The following is a 20,258-nucleotide window of genomic DNA, read 5'->3' as shown; positions in this document are numbered from 1 at the left end:
CCATTTTAGGGAGACTTATATTTTATGTCTATGTCTATGTAACATGATTCATACGCTAAATATTAAATAAGTACATGTTGCTCAGTTTATAGCATGTTACAGTAATGTAACTTCTAAATCTAATCTAACATTAATCTATGTTGGATCAGAGTCCAATTTTGGAATAAATGGGCGTGAAAAATTTCTCTTATTAAAACTTGTATGTTCTCTTCTGAAATTTTAACATTTTGCGGACGGATGTCGGCAAATTGCCGTCCGAAAACATGTGTGCTTCCAAATATTCAGTCCGCAAAGGGTTAAGGATGAACTATACAATTGGTCTCTGCACTGACCTACATTAGTGTAGAAAGAATATTTTGCAAATGAAATCATGACTTAAATATAGTTTCCTGGGTTCATTATGCCGGCTAAGAGAAATCGTATTTTGTACATTTTTCGAAACCAAACATCTACTATTCCTATCCCCCCTGATCAATGCACCATAAGATAAACAAGGAGCTCCGAATCAGTTTTCCGCCAGAGATCCAAAAAATCACCAAAAGTGATATTAAAAGTATTCAGTCCCCAGACTCCACTCTTAACTTTGTTTTACTGTTTCTTCGAAAAGAATCATCCTTGGAAACCAAACATCTACTATCCCTATCTCCCCTGACCAATAAACCATAAGATAAACAAGAACCTCCAGATTATTTTTCCGTTAGAGATCCAAAAAGTCACCAAAAATAATGCTAGAAATATTCAGTCCCCATTCTTAACCTTGTTCTACTGTTTCTTCAAAAAGAATCATCTGTTATCGAATCAGGCGGTAATCACACGTTTGTTGATTACTCGTCCAGGCGAAACATGAAAATTATAACTAGTAAAAGACGATGTCGGAACAACCGGCAGATGACTATGAAGGGGGATAGGAACAGTAGGTGTTCAGGACGAAACGAGAGGTAGGAAACGCTGTCTTGGCTTGGCTGTTTCCTGGCTTTCCATGTTATGCACCAACAGTTCAGGCTGCGTTTAATCAACTGAGCATCGCACCCCAATTGTGCGGCTGCCGGTTTCTGGTTTCGCTTGCACCGGCGTGACGTCTCCTAAACCGGCGAAGCTATGCATCCAAGATGGATTAAACTTTTGAGATATATGCCACTTGTTCCAAGGACGATATACGGGCTCACATTGGGTGGGAAGAGAATTAATTACGTTAGTTCTCCGTGCGATTTAACGTGCTAGCTGGAAATGGCTCGTATTAGCGCGACGACACTTTTGATCGTTGATTGCGCGCTGATTTTCGGGTTCCTCGAATTTTTACGGGCACTCGACATTCTTTTCGAAAATTTCGTGGTCTTCTTGCTTTAATCGAATCGATAAAGATATCAAGTACTGTTTCTGCTTTTCTAATAAAAAATACCTGGAAATTTGATTCTCTTTTCTGTTAATTTTATTTTGTACCGTAAAAGTATAATTTCTTATATATTATGTCTTTATAATTCTTTAGATATAATTATATTTTTTACAATTTATATGAATAAGTTGAAATTTGTGATGTCTTCGTGTTTTGTTTGCAAAGTTCAGACGAGTTGGGATTAGTTGTGTATTAGAAATAGTGGAGGTAAGTGTTCATTATGTTCATTAATGTTTTTAAACGTTTTATAAATATTAGTCGTAAGTTTTAATATTTTCATATTTTCAAAGTTAAAAATTATAAATTTGCAATATAATTAATTGCGTATAATTTTCTTTCAGTGTTAAGAATCGTGATCGTATTTTTGCAATTCGAATTTTTCTTTTTAAAGATTATTTTCTCATTTCGAATTATCAAAAATTAACGAAGCGTTAAAAAAATACTGTCACTCGTAGTAGATGCAGTTTAGTGCAACACTCAGCCGAGTGGTATCAGAATTTCTTTAATAAATATTTAACGATCGCAGGAAAAGATGATCTTCCGTGAACGAAAAATATTATACTTTCCCAATAAATCAAATTCAGTGGCGTTCGTAAACAGCGAGCGTAGGGTTCGAAAAAAAAAATTGGTCAACAGCTGTGCCGGGACGAACTTAAATTCAATTTTAAAGATGGAGAGGTTGGAATTTCTCAAACTAAATCCCTTTGAAATTTAAAGTCGTTCGATAAATTTGTTATTGAAAGCTGAACCAGTGAAACGCGGGCGAATATGGGTCGCTGCGTAAATGAAACTTACCCGAATGAAATAGGAATTTTATCGCAGTGTATCATTATGTGAGGCAAATCCAGCCTTCACCGATCACATTAAAAAATTCAATTTTCTAAAACGTTTTTGCATAGCAAAGGGAAATGGTAATTTTTAAAATTGCTTTCCATTTGGATGAATAAGAAAATGGCGCGATTGATGTGAATAAATGTTTAAGAATTGTAGGTCAATGCAATAATTTCATTAGATTTTTGTAACTTTATTTGCAATTTTAAATTTAATTGTGATTAAATTTCATTAGATTTCTGTATATGTTCGAATAAAAGGGAAGATGAATTTATACGTATAAGGATAATTTATGTATACTAATTTATCTCATTCGTATTTAAGTATATAAAGTTTTAATTCGCATTGTTTTGCATTGATATAATTTGCATTGGTATATTATTTAAAGAATTTTCTAAATAATGGTTAAGACATGAAAGAGTAATGCTATATAATACCTGTTTCACCTTTGACTATTGTATAGCCACATATCGCGGAGTGTAATCAAGGGACTAATAATTAATCAACTAATTAATTTCCCATTTTGACGGGTAGGGCACTGTCCAACCCGTACTATGAATACCATTATTTGAATTCACCACATCATTGCGAATTAATTTTGGCTGTTATATAATTTGCTAGAGGACAAAGTTGTGTACATTTATATTTCCAAATTTTCTAATTTGCAGCTATCAAATTTTCAAATTCATAAATATATAAATGTACAATTATTAAATTTTTGAATTCATAAGTTTTTAAATTTTCAACTACCAAATTTCCAAATTCATAAATTTATAAATTTGGTACTATTAAATTGTCCAATTTATAAATTTATAAACCCGCAATTATTAAATTTTCAAATGTATAAATTTATAGCACTGCAGCTAAATACTGACATTTCGCAAAATTCTATAAAAAATGAACTTTTATGATTATTCTTTAGATTTTTTTTGCTCATCATTATTCACAATAACGCTTCTTTCAACAATCAAGCAAGTAACAAAAAAATGATTATTCTCCTCATTGTTTCTTGGTTTCTTTCATCATTATTTCCCTTCTACTTCGATTAACAATTTCTTCTCGATGTTTTTCAACGAAAGTTTCGTTCACGAAAAGATACTGGGCTGCTGTCGTGCTCGGTTTCTCTAAAATTACCACGGAATTATTTGGAAGCTAGCTCGTCCGCGAAAATGATTATTGTAGCAAGGGGCGGAAGGGTCGTCTGTTCTAATGAGGGAAATGCTTCGTTTGTTTCGACGCAGCTCAAATGGATAGACGAAGCGTGTTTCTTCGAAGAGAGGATTACCCGATTATTCTTTCTGACGGTGATCAACGACCGGCTTTCGAGGGGAAATTTGGGTTGACAGACATTAAACGCTAACCCTAAACTGTCGTCCTCTCTAATTTTAGATACGTTTCATTTGTTGATCAATTAGATTTCGTTCTCTTTATTCCGTTCAGTTACATTGGTACGATTCTTTTTTAATAGTGGAACAATGGTGTATTTATTTCAAATACATGGATTTAAAAGATTTTAAAACTACAGATTTAAATTGCTAAAATTGTTAATTGTTGAAATTGTATATCCGTAAAGTTTTTGTTAACATGTCGATCGCCATTTAAATGATGTACGAGTATATTGGAGCTAATTATTTTATGAGGAACATTTTCATGAATCATTTCATAATCATTATTTTAAACGATAGTGATATACGCATGATAGTTATTTGTTGTAAAAGTATTACAATATTTAATAATTAAATAATAACAAAGTTGATCAAATTTGTTAAAAATGAAATTACCGTTCATAGTATTTTTGACAGACTTCTCATAAACGTAAATAAAATTAAATTCTTTAACTAAAAATTCTTAAATTCTTGTATTAAAAAGAATTATCATTAAAAGAAATATTATTTAAAAGAAGTTGCTTGAATAAACTCTAAATGTTTCTTTCTGACATTTTGTCTGGTACATTAAACAAATTTTAAAATAATTTTTAACTTTTCTATGCCCACAACTATTTCTTAAAATAATTTCATTTTTATTTTAAGTAATATTGTTTGTAGAATTTAGGGTTTTTATGTACCATATTTAACAGACACGCTAACATTTCAGAAGCTGTTCTGATTTTACCAAAACTTCAAATCGTTAGCATTGATGAATAGAAAGCAAGTTTGATTACCGATGAAGGTGAGGAACAGATACATTCAACGACCTACATTTTATAACTCCTAGAATTTTAAATGTACCTACATTACACTTTTATCTTCCGCTACACGGTATAACATCACAAACAATATTACTTGAGTTTATACGTAAAGGAAGTTTTTAAATATTCAGACCTGGTTTTTAATCTACATACAATTTGCTGTTATAATAATTTTGTTAATGTAAATTCGGGGCACTGAAATATATCTGCAACATTTGGTAGAATTACGCGATACATACAAAAATATGTGTTTTTATTTCTTTAAATACATTATGAAGAATTAATTTATTGTATTTATAAAAAACATAACATAATAAAGAATTAACTGTTTTTGCTTGTGAAAAACATAACATAACAAAGAATAATTTCTTTCACTTATAAAAAGTATAACGTAATAAAGAATTAATTTCTTGCATTTGTACAAAACATAACACAACGAAGAATGAGCTTCTCTTCTTTATGAAAAACAATACAAGGATTAATATTTTTTTATTTCTGAAAGACATAACATAACGAGGAGTTAAGTTTATTTATTTATGAAAAACATAACAAAGTAAACAATTAATTTCTTGCATTTATAAAAAATATAACACAACAAAGAATTAATTTATTTTATTTATAAAAGACATATCATAACGAAGAACAAACTTCTTTTCTTTATGAAAAACAACATAACAAGGATTAATATTTTTTCGTTTCTAAAAGACATAACATAGTGAAAAATTAAATTCTTTGCTTTATAGAAAACAACACAATGATGAATTTAATTATTTCATTTAGAAAGAATTTCTTTGTAACGTTAGACATTGATTTTCAGAATAGACATTCAAACAGCAGTACATTTTAATTGATACACATAAATTATGCATCTTAAGTAACTGGGACACATAGCTCATTGTAGCGTGGAATAATGTCGTTGAATCGGTCAATACCAGTCGTAAGACATCCTCGAAATCACCATTGAGAGTTGACAAAGAATCCGTGGATTCTTTATTACGAGAGCATCTCGAACATCGTGTCTGTCGATAGTGCAACGAACGGTGGATGCCTGGTAGGAGTGGAATTTAGGGGGGATGGGTCTTGATCGCGAATAGATGCGCCGATCTCGAACAAAAGGATGTCTCGGCAAAAGTAGCCCGAAAAACGCTGATCGCGAGCAGAGGAATGGCGGGTACGTCGAAAAGTTTTTTTTCCTCTGTTCGTTTCTTACCGACGGGGCGGCATAATTATAGATTTTTAATCAACCGATTGAAATGCAAATATCTACTGCAGAGGGTCGGTCTGCAGTGCTTGCAAGGAAGGGAAAGTCGAAAGGGAAGAGGGGGGAGGGGGCTAGATGGTGGTAGAGGGTTGAATGGGAAGAGAAACAGAGACAGAGAAAGGGAGAAAGCCGGCGAAGGAGCGAGAGGGTGAGAAGGGGGTGGATAGAGGAGGAGGCATGAAATCCGTAATGCCGGTATAAACTTTCCAGGGAGAGGAACGAAATCAATACTTCAATATCCGCAGTAACAGCAGCTGGAGTTAACAAGGGTCTGATTGAGCCAGAGTTTGCTGCTAAGTTAGCGTGTTTCGAGCTTCACGATCCAAGGAATCGAATTTGCGCGCGTTTCTTCCCTTTTTTCCCCCCCGTTTGTTTGTTTGTTTGTCGCTTACTGGATATCCTTGCTCTAGTCCGCTCTCTTTACGACCACGTGGTGCACGGTACTCGTATTATCGACTAATCGACCGCATTTTCTTCCTCGATTCGCTCCCAGTATTGTACGACTTCGCCGATGATTGGTACTTGCCCGCGAACTTCGCCATCGATCTTTCGTTTCTTGCTACGCTTGATTGGATATCGGTCTTCGCGTCCTGGGTGTTGGCTAAGTAGCTAGTTTCTTGCGGTGATGATGATCGAAGGGACATCGATAACTTCCCACTAATACCATGTGCAAAAACGTTTATATAGGAAAGCACATAAAAATAATTGCAACGTCGTATCGCATAGTAATTGCTTTCAGGATAGTTAAAGTTGCAAAATAATTGAAAAATACGCGTGGTAGGGTGAATGTGAAGCACTTTTGAATATTTCAAATTTACAAATTTTCAGGATGCTTGATTTTCGAAATTGTCGAACAATCAAATTTATGAATAGACATTGATTTTTTGACTTTTTAATCGTTTGATTTGTCGACTCTTAGATTCTTCAGTTTTGCTATTGTTCAATTTATTGATTCATCGATTCATTGATTTATCAATTTATCACTTTATTAGTTCATCGATTAATTAATTTGCCAATTTATTAATTTGAGAATTTATCGTATTCCCAATTTTCTGTGACATTCAAATTATTAAATTTATAAATTTACGAATTTCTGAAATTTGTAAACTGTCAAGCTTTAGCATTTTCAATATTTCAAATCTCAAAAAATTTATGAATTTCAAAATTTTCAACTGTTTGGTTTTCCAACTTTTCTTCTATCAGTATTTATAATTTTGCAAATTTAATATCAGCATCAGTCATACATTTTTTAAAATGTTAGAAGTTTGAAAGGTCGGAAATTTTATAACTTCAAAATCCAGTTGCGTTGAAATTTCCATGTTTAACATTTTTATCTTCATTAAACTTGACATTTATACACATCAACAACTTTGATAACACTGAATGGTCTAGATAGAAAAATATTATTTGCACATTATTTATCTTATTAAATATTGAATTTTATTTCATAAAATATTTTTTTCATGTTTGAAACCGCCATTTATTGTATGCAAAGTATCGTTTGTATATCTGAAAGAGGTAAACTGTCTATAATTGCACCACCATATGGATCTTAATTTTTTAAACGAATATTTATGTTCTCATATCGTATGAATGGTAATTATTAAAATATAAAATTATATAAGATGCTATTCAGGACATCTGTTGATATTAAGTTGAAGTTTATTTCGATTAAACCGTTTCTATCAATCAAACTCTGCAAATAGCGTGGTCATGCGTTTAAATTAGAACACCCGGTACATTTACCGGTAGATCGTACATTACGACACTAAAATTGACAAATCTACTTTTGCTCTTTAGCCATATGTAATAAATTCGAACGTATCTCGACGCGATTCCATGTTTACCTCGTATTTAAATCGATAAACTAAATATCTAGCAGTTTGTTATGCAAACATGTCCAATTGACGATTACTATCTTCTGTCATTGCCCAACGATAAATTATATCGACAATGATACGTTTAGCAATTTGACAATTCGTTATTCGCGTGCATGACTTACATCTAACTGTATACGTGTGTGCTCAATAGGAAACGCAAACACGCGAGCCATTAACCAACGGATCAAGTAAATTTACAAAGGATTAACAATAGTTAGTACGACTCAGCATCGTCTAACAGATAAATCCAAGCTGTATATCGGACGTATCGGGTGTTGCTTATTGTTACCGGGAAATTGAAAAGCCCCGTTCTGTTTTCCGCTCGATGATCGCGTTTAATTGTTCGTGTCTCAGCGAGTTGTTTGCGCATAGAAGAACTTAATCGCGTGCAAAATACCTTTTCCGCAAGAGCATAAACGCAGCGAATCGCCGAGTTTACGAGCGATGGTAGTAAAATGCCAGCAAGGTAGAAAAATCAAGCATCGGCTTTCTTGTTTGTCTGTTTGAATAGCAACCCCTTTGCTCAAACACATTATACTTTCTCGTCAAATTGACTAATTGTCCATCTATGCTTATTCGTTGAGATTTTTGAAAGCAGAAGTACACTCTCGGTCAAAAAGCTATTTTTAATTTCTTTAAGCAAAATTTGAATCGTCAAAATTTTACAGATTTCGTAGTTACAGAATTCTTAAGTATTACGATAAAGGAGCAATCTTGTGAATCACATAATTTTCAGTGATTTTTACGATTTACGGAGACTATATCTTCTACAAAATATGTGTATATTTTTAATCTAAAAAGGGGGAAATAAGTATGAAATTATTCGATTATATTTTGCGATAAACTGTTCTATCCGTGATGGATTTAATTGTTAAATATTGACAGTATCATAATAGTGCTTCGATTGTGTAAACTTATGCTACGTAATGTTTAGATAATTATTCGAGAACGAATATTATATTCTTTAAATTTCATTGGTATTATTACTTGTTATTATTTATTGTTGATTTAGATATTTAATTGCAGCGGACGCTTGTTATACTGGCAAATAAACGAAGTATTGATATTTGTTTATAGCATATTATATATATCAATGCAACGCGTTTCGTACGTTTATACAAGCTTCCATCACTTATTTCTTTTATTTTAACACGGTGAAGCAGTTGAAAATTTGATTAGTTACTATTTTAATTTTATCAAACGTTATCACTATATTTTGTTACATTTGTTGTTTGTAGTTCCAGATAGTTAATACGAGTATTTTTAATTAGGTAAGTAAACAAACTTGTTGACTGCCACACTGAAGCAGTTGGATATGAGATTTAGCAGTAGTTTCAGTTTTAACAAGTTTTACCAAATATCACAATATTTTGAAACATTTGTTAGTTATAGTTCCGAGTAGTTAATACTAATATTTTCAATTAGGTACATGTACGAAGTTATTCTTAATTAATATGATTAATGTGATACAAACGAAGAGTAAGTAATATAAGTGAAATTTAAATGACACCATATATGGTGTACCCATATCGTGGATAATAATATACACTATGGTTAAGTATTAATAGCAGTAAAATTTGTAATATTTAACCCCTTGGTTTATGACATCAAGTCAGACTCGTGTCGCATGTTACAGTCATAATGTGACGAACCTAAATCGCATAAGTTTTGAATTCGATACCAATTATAACTTGTATAATTGAAGATCACTAACTCCAAAATATACCTACCATTTCAATGTTCTTTAACAGTACAGTAGTAATTAAGTCTGACTGACGCTGCCCAAAAACTTGTAGGTTAATGAGCTAACTTTCGCCACCCTATTACAAGTATATCCTCTCTACCTTTCACATCTATATATCCAAATTTTTTCCACAAAGATATAGGTCAAAAGTGACCCCGCATCGACCGCACAAAGTTACAAGCAAAATAAAAATTTATCGTTTGATCGTTTGTTCCTCGTTAATCATGCTCCCCTTATTGTTCACCCGCGCATTTCTAGCTTTTGCCTATATCGCATTCCATCGCTCATCGCTTACGGTTTCTTCGTCATTTATCAAGCGTTATTCTTAACCGTTTCGTAATTTCGTTCGATATAAGACTGTTTATTCCCCCCACTGTGTTTTCGTTCAGGAAACTCTTTCAGTCGGCCGAATCAATATCGAAGATCCAGGCTACGATTCAGCTCGCAACGAGAGAGCGAACGGAGCAGGCCGAAGATAATAGGATTGCCGGCACACTTCCGTGAGCTTAGCATCCTTCGATCCCGAAGAATTTCCTCTCGAATCCAGCTTGATCGTATTAATACAAATGCGCAAGTTGGCGCGGGAGAGATCGGGACGTACGGAAAAGGTGCATCGGAGGATAAACGCGGCTGAGCCTGAAGGAAATTGCATTCCCCGCATCAATCTCTGTCGTGGCTGCTCGCTGGCCAGCTTCTTTCGGCGGGGAACAGGGAAAGCCTGTGGAATTTTTCAATATACCTATGCCAGCTTGCGAGCTACTCTTCCATTGTTTCACATAATTACGAACAAGCAACAAGAAGCGCCGACGATCTTTCTCTGCTTCTCGATCGAGTGAACTTGTCGATTAACATGCTATAGCTTTGTATTCGGAACTTAACAGGTTGACCACTACAGTGGATATTCACATTCCTGATCGGATGTTGTGGTGCATAAATAACAATATAGTACTCCTTCAGAAGCAGTCCATAACCCATTCTCGACATGTGCCAGTAATTTGCGCATAATGCATTAGTGATGTCTCTACAGCGAAGTCAATTATGTTACACTAATACCATGTACATTATACTGTTACAAGATGACATCCAGAAATAGAGAGATGTAAATCTACCTTGCTTTTCGATCTGATTAATGAAAATGATTAACGAAACCAACTTATAGTTGATGAAAATATGTATAAAATATGATTTCTTATTTAATTAATCTTTGCTGTATTTCTTTTAGAATTTTATTGTAGCTCATCTTATGAACGAATGGTACCTACGTATTAATGTGTTGCATACTAACCCCCCATATGTTGAATGATCTGAGTCCTTGGTAAGACTTTTTCAGTATTCCCTAAATTCACATTTCACATTTCATATTTCTTATCAGACATGCTATAGTACATTACATGTATATCAAACCCTCATATCAATTATCTGAGTTTTTGCGGTCAGTATTCTTTAACAATTTAACCGTAAATCTTTATACAGATCTAACATCTGCATTATCAAAAATTTCTTCACCTTCCTAACAGAAAATATTCGCACCAATTTCTTAGAACGATAGAAAACACATATAACAAAATACTGTAAAAATATTTGGTAAGATTTCTTAAAAATGGAAATACTATCTAATTTTCAATTATCTTAATATGGCGGTCAGTGTGTTAGATACTAATTCGTAGTGTGTAAAGAATAAAGTGTGTTCAAGAAGAAAATGTACCTACATAAACACAGAGCTGGGTTACATAAAACTTAATTTTCAGACGTAAATATACAAGCGTTGTATATTCTCTTTATGTTGGCATCAACCAAGCTTTAAAAGTAAATTCACTGCGTTATCTCTGTTTGTATTTTACGTTCGTAAAATTTGTTTATAAAGATTAGAAAATGAAATGCCTCGCGGATAAAATATTTTAAGAGAGAAATAGCTATGATGAATGCTTTTCACATAATGGCAAATAGTGATACTATCAATTATATTAGTAAAAGTCCTAATCATGATATGAAAAAACATTTGGATCTCTATCTAAAAATGTCTCCTCGAAATAAACGTAAAATTCTACAATTAACTTCTAGCTCAAATCATTGGCTCCGCTATAAAATCATTACAACTGAAATATTGCAAAAATCATTTTCAAAATCATCGTAGTATCTCTCTTCATTGTTAGATCGAAAACAGTGACACTAGAACTAAAAAACGAAGATAAATCACCGAGACTCATTCGCTAAAGCAAACACGAGTGCAAATTGGGGAAATGTTAGTGAAAATATTTATTTTATAAGAAACGTTTTGTAGTTGCAGTTTGTTTTTTGTAGATTGTATTTAGTGACGGAAAAAATTCAATCTAAATGGACCAGATGATTTTAATTTGTGTTGGCGCGAAAGGATGTGAAATATTGTTCGGAATGGAACTTCAGTGGTGGCTCGGTTTTGGTTTGGCCGTGTTTTTCGATTCACAGGAAAAGTGCTATAACATTTATTTACTACAAAATGAACAGTAATTATACTGATACATTAGAAAATTATTTAAAGTCCTATTGGACGGGACGAAAATTTAATTTTCATATAGGATAATGCATCGGTTAATAAAACTGCGCATTAAAACGGTTTATCGAAAATAACATTCGGTTATTTGAGTGACCTGCCTGACGTTAATTCCACAGAAAATTAATTGAGAATATTGGTACGAACGACTTTTTCAAATGATCGTACATATTCAAATGTAGATGAGTTAAAACTTGTGGCAGCTCACGCATGGAACAGTGTAGGCGAAAATATAGTATTAAATCTTATCGGTAGTATGCCACATCGAATTCGATATAATTCATGTCGGTGGGAACACGATCAATTAAGTTCCGTATTTTTGTGCATGGAACACGATGAAAGAGATTTTCTTAAACAGTTGGTATATTTATGAAACATATAGAAATTAATTTTGATGGAAATAAGCTGAATATTCACGTTAACACGCCTAATTCTTTTTATATTATTTCTTTTTTACAACTATGAATTAGTGAATGAAGGAGAATAATTTTCAGCTGAAAAATTAATGAAAACAAAAGGGTTGGTGTATTTATGAACAGAATTTTATAACACAGATTATTAAGAGGAAGCTTCTTAATATTATAGGTAAAGATTATTAAGAACATATTATAATTTTTAATCTTTATTTTTTTAATCTGTTGGTACTTATCATTATCTCAACGTTAATGATAAGTGATAAATTAACGATCCTTTCGTCCGCTTTTTATATATATAATTAATTTAATCGAATTTGTAGCGCCGATATAACCATCACAGGTCAACCTGTTAATGTCTATTTATACAAAAGCTTAACATGATCGTAAGACAAATTTAACTAACCCCTTTCTGAGTCCATTTCCCTCGTACTCATGTATACTTGTGTGTGCGATTTGCATATGAGGTCGGAACGTTAGTTACTTTTTTTAGGCACGCTGACGTTGCAGTCTAGTATAAATTAACCTGTAGCCGTCTGATATGTTTGGTGTTTTATAGTTATAGAGCACCGAATATAGTACGGCTTCTAATGGAAGCTTAACATTAGTCTTCTTTCCATTTAGCGAAACGCTGAAAGGCTCGAAGTAATTTTCGGTTTAAGCAGAAAGTTTTCTGACTGAAATAAATAGCATTTGCCTTAGCAATTTTTCGCTGAGCGATGTCTCAAAAATTGAGATACTAGTCAGGTAATTCTACATTCCAGATGAAATTAAAAAAGAAAGAATAGCACGCTTTTACTTTCACATGTTTATTTGATTTCGTTTTTCCTGCAAATTGAGGTTAAATATTTGTCGGAGAATTTGCTTGCTGCGAAGAAAATAAAGAAGTATTCGAAAACATGAAAATAAGAAGTTTTAGACATTGCTAAATATTACTAAAAAATTTGTTACTGTTTATTATTGCGTTGTTGATAAACTAATTTATAGCTTGATAAGTACTTGCTCAAGTAACAATCTTAGAAATAGTATTAAATAATATCTGTTTTTTATATAAGAGAATTCTATAATTGCATTAATTAATTTGTAATTTTAATTTATTTATTATTATATTTATTACTCCCGTCGTTTGACGTCACTGCAAATGACTCATATTCTTTCGTGTAACATTCACTTTATTCATAAACAAAATACTTTATTTATTTGTTTACATAAATAAATATAATACGTATTAATTTAAATTTGGTTTGTAGATTTCGTTTTTTATACACAAATGAAAATTTAACCTTTGGTGAAAAGTATATGTCCCACACATGTCTATCAATACACATGAAAAGCACATACACGACTATACATTTTTCTTGGTACAACACATTTACATTTATAATCTAACACAAAATTTATCGTTCCGTGTAACTACTGCGAGCAACTAGTAAATGTTTCAATATTTCACAATCATAAACGTACCAATTAATAGAACAATGTAAGACTAGAAAGCGAAATTGATGGTTTCGTGCGAAAGTGCTCCGCAGTCAAAAGGTTAAAGGATCTTGATGGTCAATAAACCTACCTATGGGTTATCGCTCTAACTTCACACACAGTGATATTTGTACTCGTGTTCTCAAACATTTACCCGAAATAGTTCATGCTGCTATATTCCACAACGTTTGTTGTCTCCCGAAATACCTCGTACATATCCTGACACAAACATTCGTAGTCAAAGAATTAAAGAGATCTTGATGACCACTAAACGTAGTTATTGGCGATATAATTCTAACTTCACACACGTTGGTAATTGTACTCATGTTTTCAAACGTTTACTATAAATAGTCAATGCTGCTATTTTCCAAAGTATTTACTGTCTACTAAAGCACTTTGTATATTAACATATGCTGACACATTCGCAGTCAAAAAATTAAAGAGCTCAGGTCTTGATCACTAAACGGAGTTATTGATGATATAACTCTAAGTTCATACACGTTAATAATTGTACTCTTGTTCTTAAATAGTTTACTATAAGTTTACTATAAATAGTCCATGTTGCTATTTTCCAAAGTATTTACTGTCTACTCAAGCACTTTGTATATTAACATATGCTGACACATTCGCAGTCAAAAGATTAAGCAGCTCAGATCTTGATGAACATAGCTATTGATGATATAACTTCACACACAGTGATAATTGTGCTCGTGTTTATAATTTTTTATTTGAAATAACCAATCTGTTATTCCCCAAACTATTTGTTATCTTTTCTGAAGCACCTTGTACATTATCATAACGTGACACAAACATTCGCAGTTCATTGATAACAATTCCGCAAGCTACCATCCTCCAAAAGATCGCGTAACGTCAGAAGCAATCGTAGAAAGAATTAGTTGAAATAAAAACGTTTCGGTTTCCCGATCGGAAGACAAAGCGAACGCGATCAGGCGCGAAATAAAATATGCAAATGGGGTTCGCGAGATCGTCCCTCCGTTGGAGCGTGCGACATAAAATCCGACCGGCGATCGATAAGGAGGATCGTGGCGTAGAAATTAAAAGAACACACAGCCAGTGAATAGGCAAAGCCGTCGGACTGTGCGATAGGATTGAAGACGAAAACGACGGTCGAAATGGCGACGTGGCTCCGGCAATATGGCGGAAGAGCACGAGTTCAATATCCGTTCGTACATACACGCGTGTCCACAAACGTGTACGCAGCTCTGTGTGCGCGTGTACAATGGCAAGGAGAGAATTGCTTTTATTGTAATGTGTCGCACGATGTGTTGGATTATTGAAGAGTGTGCGAAATGTCCCGAGCCCTTGCTGGTGTGCGAAATGTCCCGAGCCCTTGATGGTGTACGAAATGTTCCGAGCCCTTGGCGGTGTGCGTGAACGGGATGGATGAAAGGGTGCAGATTCCAGGGCAAAAGTTATTGGCTGTGTTTCTTCTTAACGCCATCCAATATCAAAGTTAATATTGCCGCCAACAACTCTTCGAGCTTGCAGACCCGCTCCGCGTGATTAGGCCATCTTCGATCGGTCCATGGAGTTTCCTCAAAGCCCTCTCGGCTCCGGATAAAAGCAACTTTTATGTGTGGACGTTAGTGTACTATGGTCCATACGTGGGTCCTCTGGATTCGAGACTCAACCCTGTTCCGGTTATGTCTGTATCGGGAAAATCTTCATCGGGCTTTCTTTCCGGAGGAAATCGTGTGCTACGATGGACTTCTTGTTTTTGTTGTTCAGACTCCTGAAGACGGTTACTCTGCTTTCGACAATCGATCATATAAATCGGTCCGGACGGACCGGGACGATTGGTAATTTTATTATTAGATCTGTGGAAGGTTGCTTCTGTTTGAGAATATTTTTTAAAGGATAACCTGCTGACCGGTAGATATATCAGGAATAGGTCGTTGTACGTTGAAATGACAAAAATTTTATCAGAATCATGAATGTTTTTTGGATAAGAGGACATATTGATTGTTTTAGATTGATAAATTTTCAAATTTAAGAATTTGGCAATTTTTGAAGTTGGGATTTGAAAATTTGGAATTTTAGAATTTAATTATTTGGAATTTGAGTGTTATGAAATTTGCGATGTTTGGAATTTGGAAATTGGGAATTTCTGGGACTTGGAAATATAAAAATTTAGGGATTTAAATATTGCAAAATTTGGAATTTTGGAATTTAAGAATTTAAGAATTTAAGAATTTCGGAATTTTGGAATTTTGGAAATTGAAGAGTTTGAGAATGCTAAAATTTAGAAATTTGAAATTTGGGAATTTGAAAATTTAAAAACTTGAAAACGTGGAAATATGAAAATTTAAGGGTTTGAAGATTTGAAATTTGGGAATTTGGGAATTTGAGAATTTGAGAATTTGGAAATGTAGAAATTCGAATATTTAGAAGTTTGAAAATGTTAAGATATAATTTTTTGCTTTAACAATAAGTACTATTTCATAATGCTTTTGTCATCAAATCTTGTCTGATAACGTATGCTTCGACTCTGCCATTTGATATGGAATATTCTAATAAATTCAGAATCCCGCTTTTATTTAAACAGCAACTTTGCTTTGATCCTTTAAGTGCAGACCTTTTATAAGCTAAAGAGATTTACCATGTAATATAAAATATCTTGTAGTCAAATACATGTTCCTTTGTTGCCTGTCTCGATATCTTTCATGGAACGCACACACGGTGTGTCTGACAAATAACGGAATTTATCTTTCCTAAAATAAGCAGAATTTTAGAAAAAAATAATAAGGAATTTTATTCAAAATAATATATACCATTTCGTATCATTTCAATTTCAATATCTGGTTATTTCATTTTTTTATTTTCTTTATATTTTTATTTATTCCCACAGGGGGATTTGATGTATACAAAAAGGCATAATATACGTTTGCATTTTAAAAAGTGGTACAGCTACCGTACAATGCACATGCATCGTTGCACCTGAGAAAAAACTTTAGTCCTACAAATGCAGTCCTCATTTATTCCGCCAACATATTTTTTTAATTACAGTCAAACAAGAGGTGTATAATTTGTGTCGTTAAAAATCAAACCGAGTCAACTTCGTTAAACTCAATTTTATAATAGTAAAGGGAAACGATCGTTAAATTTATTTTCAGTTATTATTCGCAAAATTAAATTTAACGTTGTAAAATTTTTTTTATAAAGAATTACAGCTTTGTTTTGAATTGTGCTTAATAAATATGGTGCAATATTAAAATTGAATTTACGGAACAGCTTTGATTTATGATGATTGAAATTTGACAAAATGACTGGTTCGAATTTTATTAAAATAATGAAAATTATTTGTTGTAAAAAATATAGTTTGAATTGTATTTGTTTTCGACTCACTTTCAATTATTATTGAAATGTTATAGTTTTACATATGTTATATAGAGACATAATATATTACAGAACAGTTTTATTATACATTTATACTCATTTCATAAATACATGATAAAAAATAGTATGTATATTTATTGACAACAAAACTGAAATTTATTCAGAATCAATTGAAAATTAATATTTTATAATAATTTTATTTTTATTACGCTTTCTCTCAAAATATTTATTAAAATAAGTTGTGTATCTCTATTTTGAAATTCCAACTACATGTCGACCCTAAATGTTTATCAGTGACATCAGTCATGTATAATCATTCTGTTACATTATCGTGGTGTACTTTTCGTACGATACTTTCCTAATTTCGAGGAAACATTCGTTTGGGGGCGGTAATACAACCGCGGTTCTAACGGGGAACCATAAGCACGTAAGAGAACTATGCCACACACATAGCCACTATAGGACCTTATGTTACGACTTACGTTAGGTACGTGCTTACGGCTTACCATTACGATCACAGCTTAAGACGTGGCTAAACTAAGTGCGAGAGAAACCGAGCACGTTTATCAAGAAACAGTCCTTGCAACAGCTTGTTCCTAATAATCTCCCTAATTTATCAGCTCAGTTGCGTACGATAGGATTCGAGGTTTCGGCTGTTAGACTCCGGCTCGATAAATTGCCACGTTACGAACTATTTTCACTCCGGTTTCGGGTGCTATACAATTTATGTCGTCCTGCGAGGACGGAAGACGCGGTCGTGCCGACTGGGATTGCGAAATTTATTTTGCCCACGCCTCGTCGACGCTCGAGTAATGCGAAAAGTTCGAGCGTCGATCGAGTAACTGTTAAAAAATGTCAGAAGTTGCCGGCCGGAATCGTTTTCTCCTTCTCCTTTGGTTTCCTTGAAGATTCCTTTGTTTCGAGATTTATCGAATACTGCTTTATTTTAATGATTCACCTCGAACAGCTAAAACTATTAGCCACTTATTCCGTTTTATTCAGAATTATTTAAATGATGTGCAAAATCTTAAAAAGTTTACAAAAATTTTATCTTCAAGGTTGTTCTCTTATTAAGGTTAACAAATATAACTACAAATTTTTATGTTAAAAAATAATTAAATACATATGTGAATAATAAGGTAAATATTGTACTATGAAGTCAATAAAATTGAAGTCTACAAATATTAGTAGAGCAGTAGTTTTCAAAAACGTCGTGGTGAGAAGACATGATCGCACGATTTACAAAAATCGATATAGCAAAATGAAAGAAGAAAAATTGTGAGACGTCTCTGGCAAACTCCCCGACAAAAACAAAGCGTGAAACCGTTTCGAAGGACTTGTAGAAATTCACGGTAGCTGTTCTAGCAAGAAGTTGACTCGTTAAGCAGTCCTCGTTCCGAGGCTCGTTTCCCTCGAAGCGATGTCAGCTCATCGAATACTCGTGAGGATTCCGGTTTCTCGAAGAATTTTCGCGTAGGTGTGTCGCGACAGAACGAGAAGAAGAAGCAGTAGACGTCACCAAGAATGTCTCTGGTGAAGGAGAAATGGCGTTAGAAGGAGGTGAAGTGAGGGAGACTTTATCTAAACACGACAGAGTGTCTCGTGATGAATCGCTGCCAGCCTCAGCCAAACCTGTATAGCTAGCTGGCCTCAGCAAAGACTCTGATCCCCGTCGACGATCACTCGAATGCACTTCGAAGAGCTATCTGCCCCGTGATAGCGATAACAACTTGTCGCCTAACGTGTGCACCGAGATCCTACTGCGCCATTTAGTCCCTTTATATGGCCTATTTTGCTGCTGGACGAAGTACGGCTAGTTTCGCAAACAGCCTGGATTCTTTTACGAGACACCGTTACGGAGACGAATACTAGAGGTTGCTTTAGGAAGAAACGTCCTGATGTTTGTTCCCAATTTGCCCGCTTTCATGGGCTGCACGCTTGCGAACGATATAATCATTGTTATGGCTGAAGGTTGCTACCACTTGTGGTGCCGGGAAACGGTTGCTTTTGATCCTTTGGAAAAGTTACGGTGCACGAGATGTGCGTAGTGTTTTAGCTAGAAGTGCTGCTGGTATTATGCTTGCAATGTCTTGTATTATTTTGCGAGATTTTCTTGAAATAAAGTTTCTACTGGCACGATGTTACTAGTTGCGGGTAAATTCAAGGAATGTACAAAATTCCCAAATTTTCAGAGATATATATTCAAAAGTTTTGTACTCTAAAAATATACTTTTTTGAGTTCTTACATTAACAAATTTTGTACTTTATAAATTTTAAAGTAATAATTATAGAAATTTCTAAATTATGGTATATACAAATTTCCTTTTTTATTGCTTGTCTCTCTGTGGGACATACGAAAGAACTTGGAATTGATTTTGATATATTTCAACTTACAATTTTTTACAGTATTGTCAGTATTACTAAAGTGCCGCAATGTTTTTCGTTTAAAAATAATTTCAATCTAAAGTAAACTTGCATAAGTTTCAAAATGAACATCTTTCAGCCAAACTTCCATCCACATATTAGGGAATTTTAATAACTTTGACTGAATATTGTTAGCAAATGAAAACATAACATTAAGTATCTAGTCTCATTATTTTCCCTATACGTTTAAGAATGGATTTGCCCCGTTTACAAAATAAACGACTCATATGATTATTCGTTTAAAGGCTATCTAAAGTGGTAAATCGTGTATGTTTGAAATGTGTATCGTGCATACACACGACAGAGGCTATATATTTACCTTATTAGAAGTTTCCGTTGAAATTGAAAAACTTTTCGTTCTAACGGTGTAGACAGTGAAAATACCGTAGCCATTCGCTAAGTTTAAATTGGTTGCACCTTCAACCGTAGAGATCGTATTATCACGCGGCAAGTCGATAGTCTCAAATGAAACGTGCAAGAAGATAAGACGGTGCTAGCAACAATAAGCGCGCAAATGAAGACGGAAAAGAAAGTTTATTCTCGTGGAAAACAAAGGATTTCAAGAAATTTCGTAGAGAAGGGGCCAGCCTTCGTCGTCCATTTAGCGTTCCTTGAATCAGGTGGCGTTTCAAAGGGGGCGAAATTAAAATTCGTTTCCTCAATCTGCTCTAATTGCGTTAAGTTTCGCGACTACCGTAAATTCATTTATTTCCTTTTAATTCTCGAACTTTCATAATTAAAGAGTGTGTACCCCACGGTGT

General features: G+C 33.7%; 1 protein-coding gene across 5 annotated transcripts in view; it reads left to right on the top strand.

Moving 5' to 3' along the window:
• Positions 1-20,258, top strand: part of LOC100874918 (mind bomb 1) — a 488,386-nt gene that overhangs the window by 243,900 nt on the left and 224,228 nt on the right. Inside the window, exon 10 of one of the 5 annotated variants that reach the window (XM_076535740.1) lies at positions 9,687-9,816. The exons of the other annotated variants lie outside the window; for them this stretch is intronic. Coding sequence (XP_076391855.1) covers positions 9,687-9,801 — 115 coding nt within the window. The 3' untranslated portion in view covers positions 9,802-9,816. Of the gene's footprint in view, positions 1-9,686; positions 9,817-20,258 lie in introns of those variants that run through there. 5 annotated transcript variants of the gene reach the window in all.

The sequence above is a fragment of the Megachile rotundata genome, chromosome 1, assembly GCF_050947335.1.
Source record: "Megachile rotundata isolate GNS110a chromosome 1, iyMegRotu1, whole genome shotgun sequence".
NCBI lineage: Eukaryota > Metazoa > Arthropoda > Insecta > Hymenoptera > Megachilidae > Megachile > Megachile rotundata.
The sequence above is the reverse complement of the archived record's forward strand: the minus strand, read 5'-3'. Positions and strand labels throughout refer to the sequence as shown.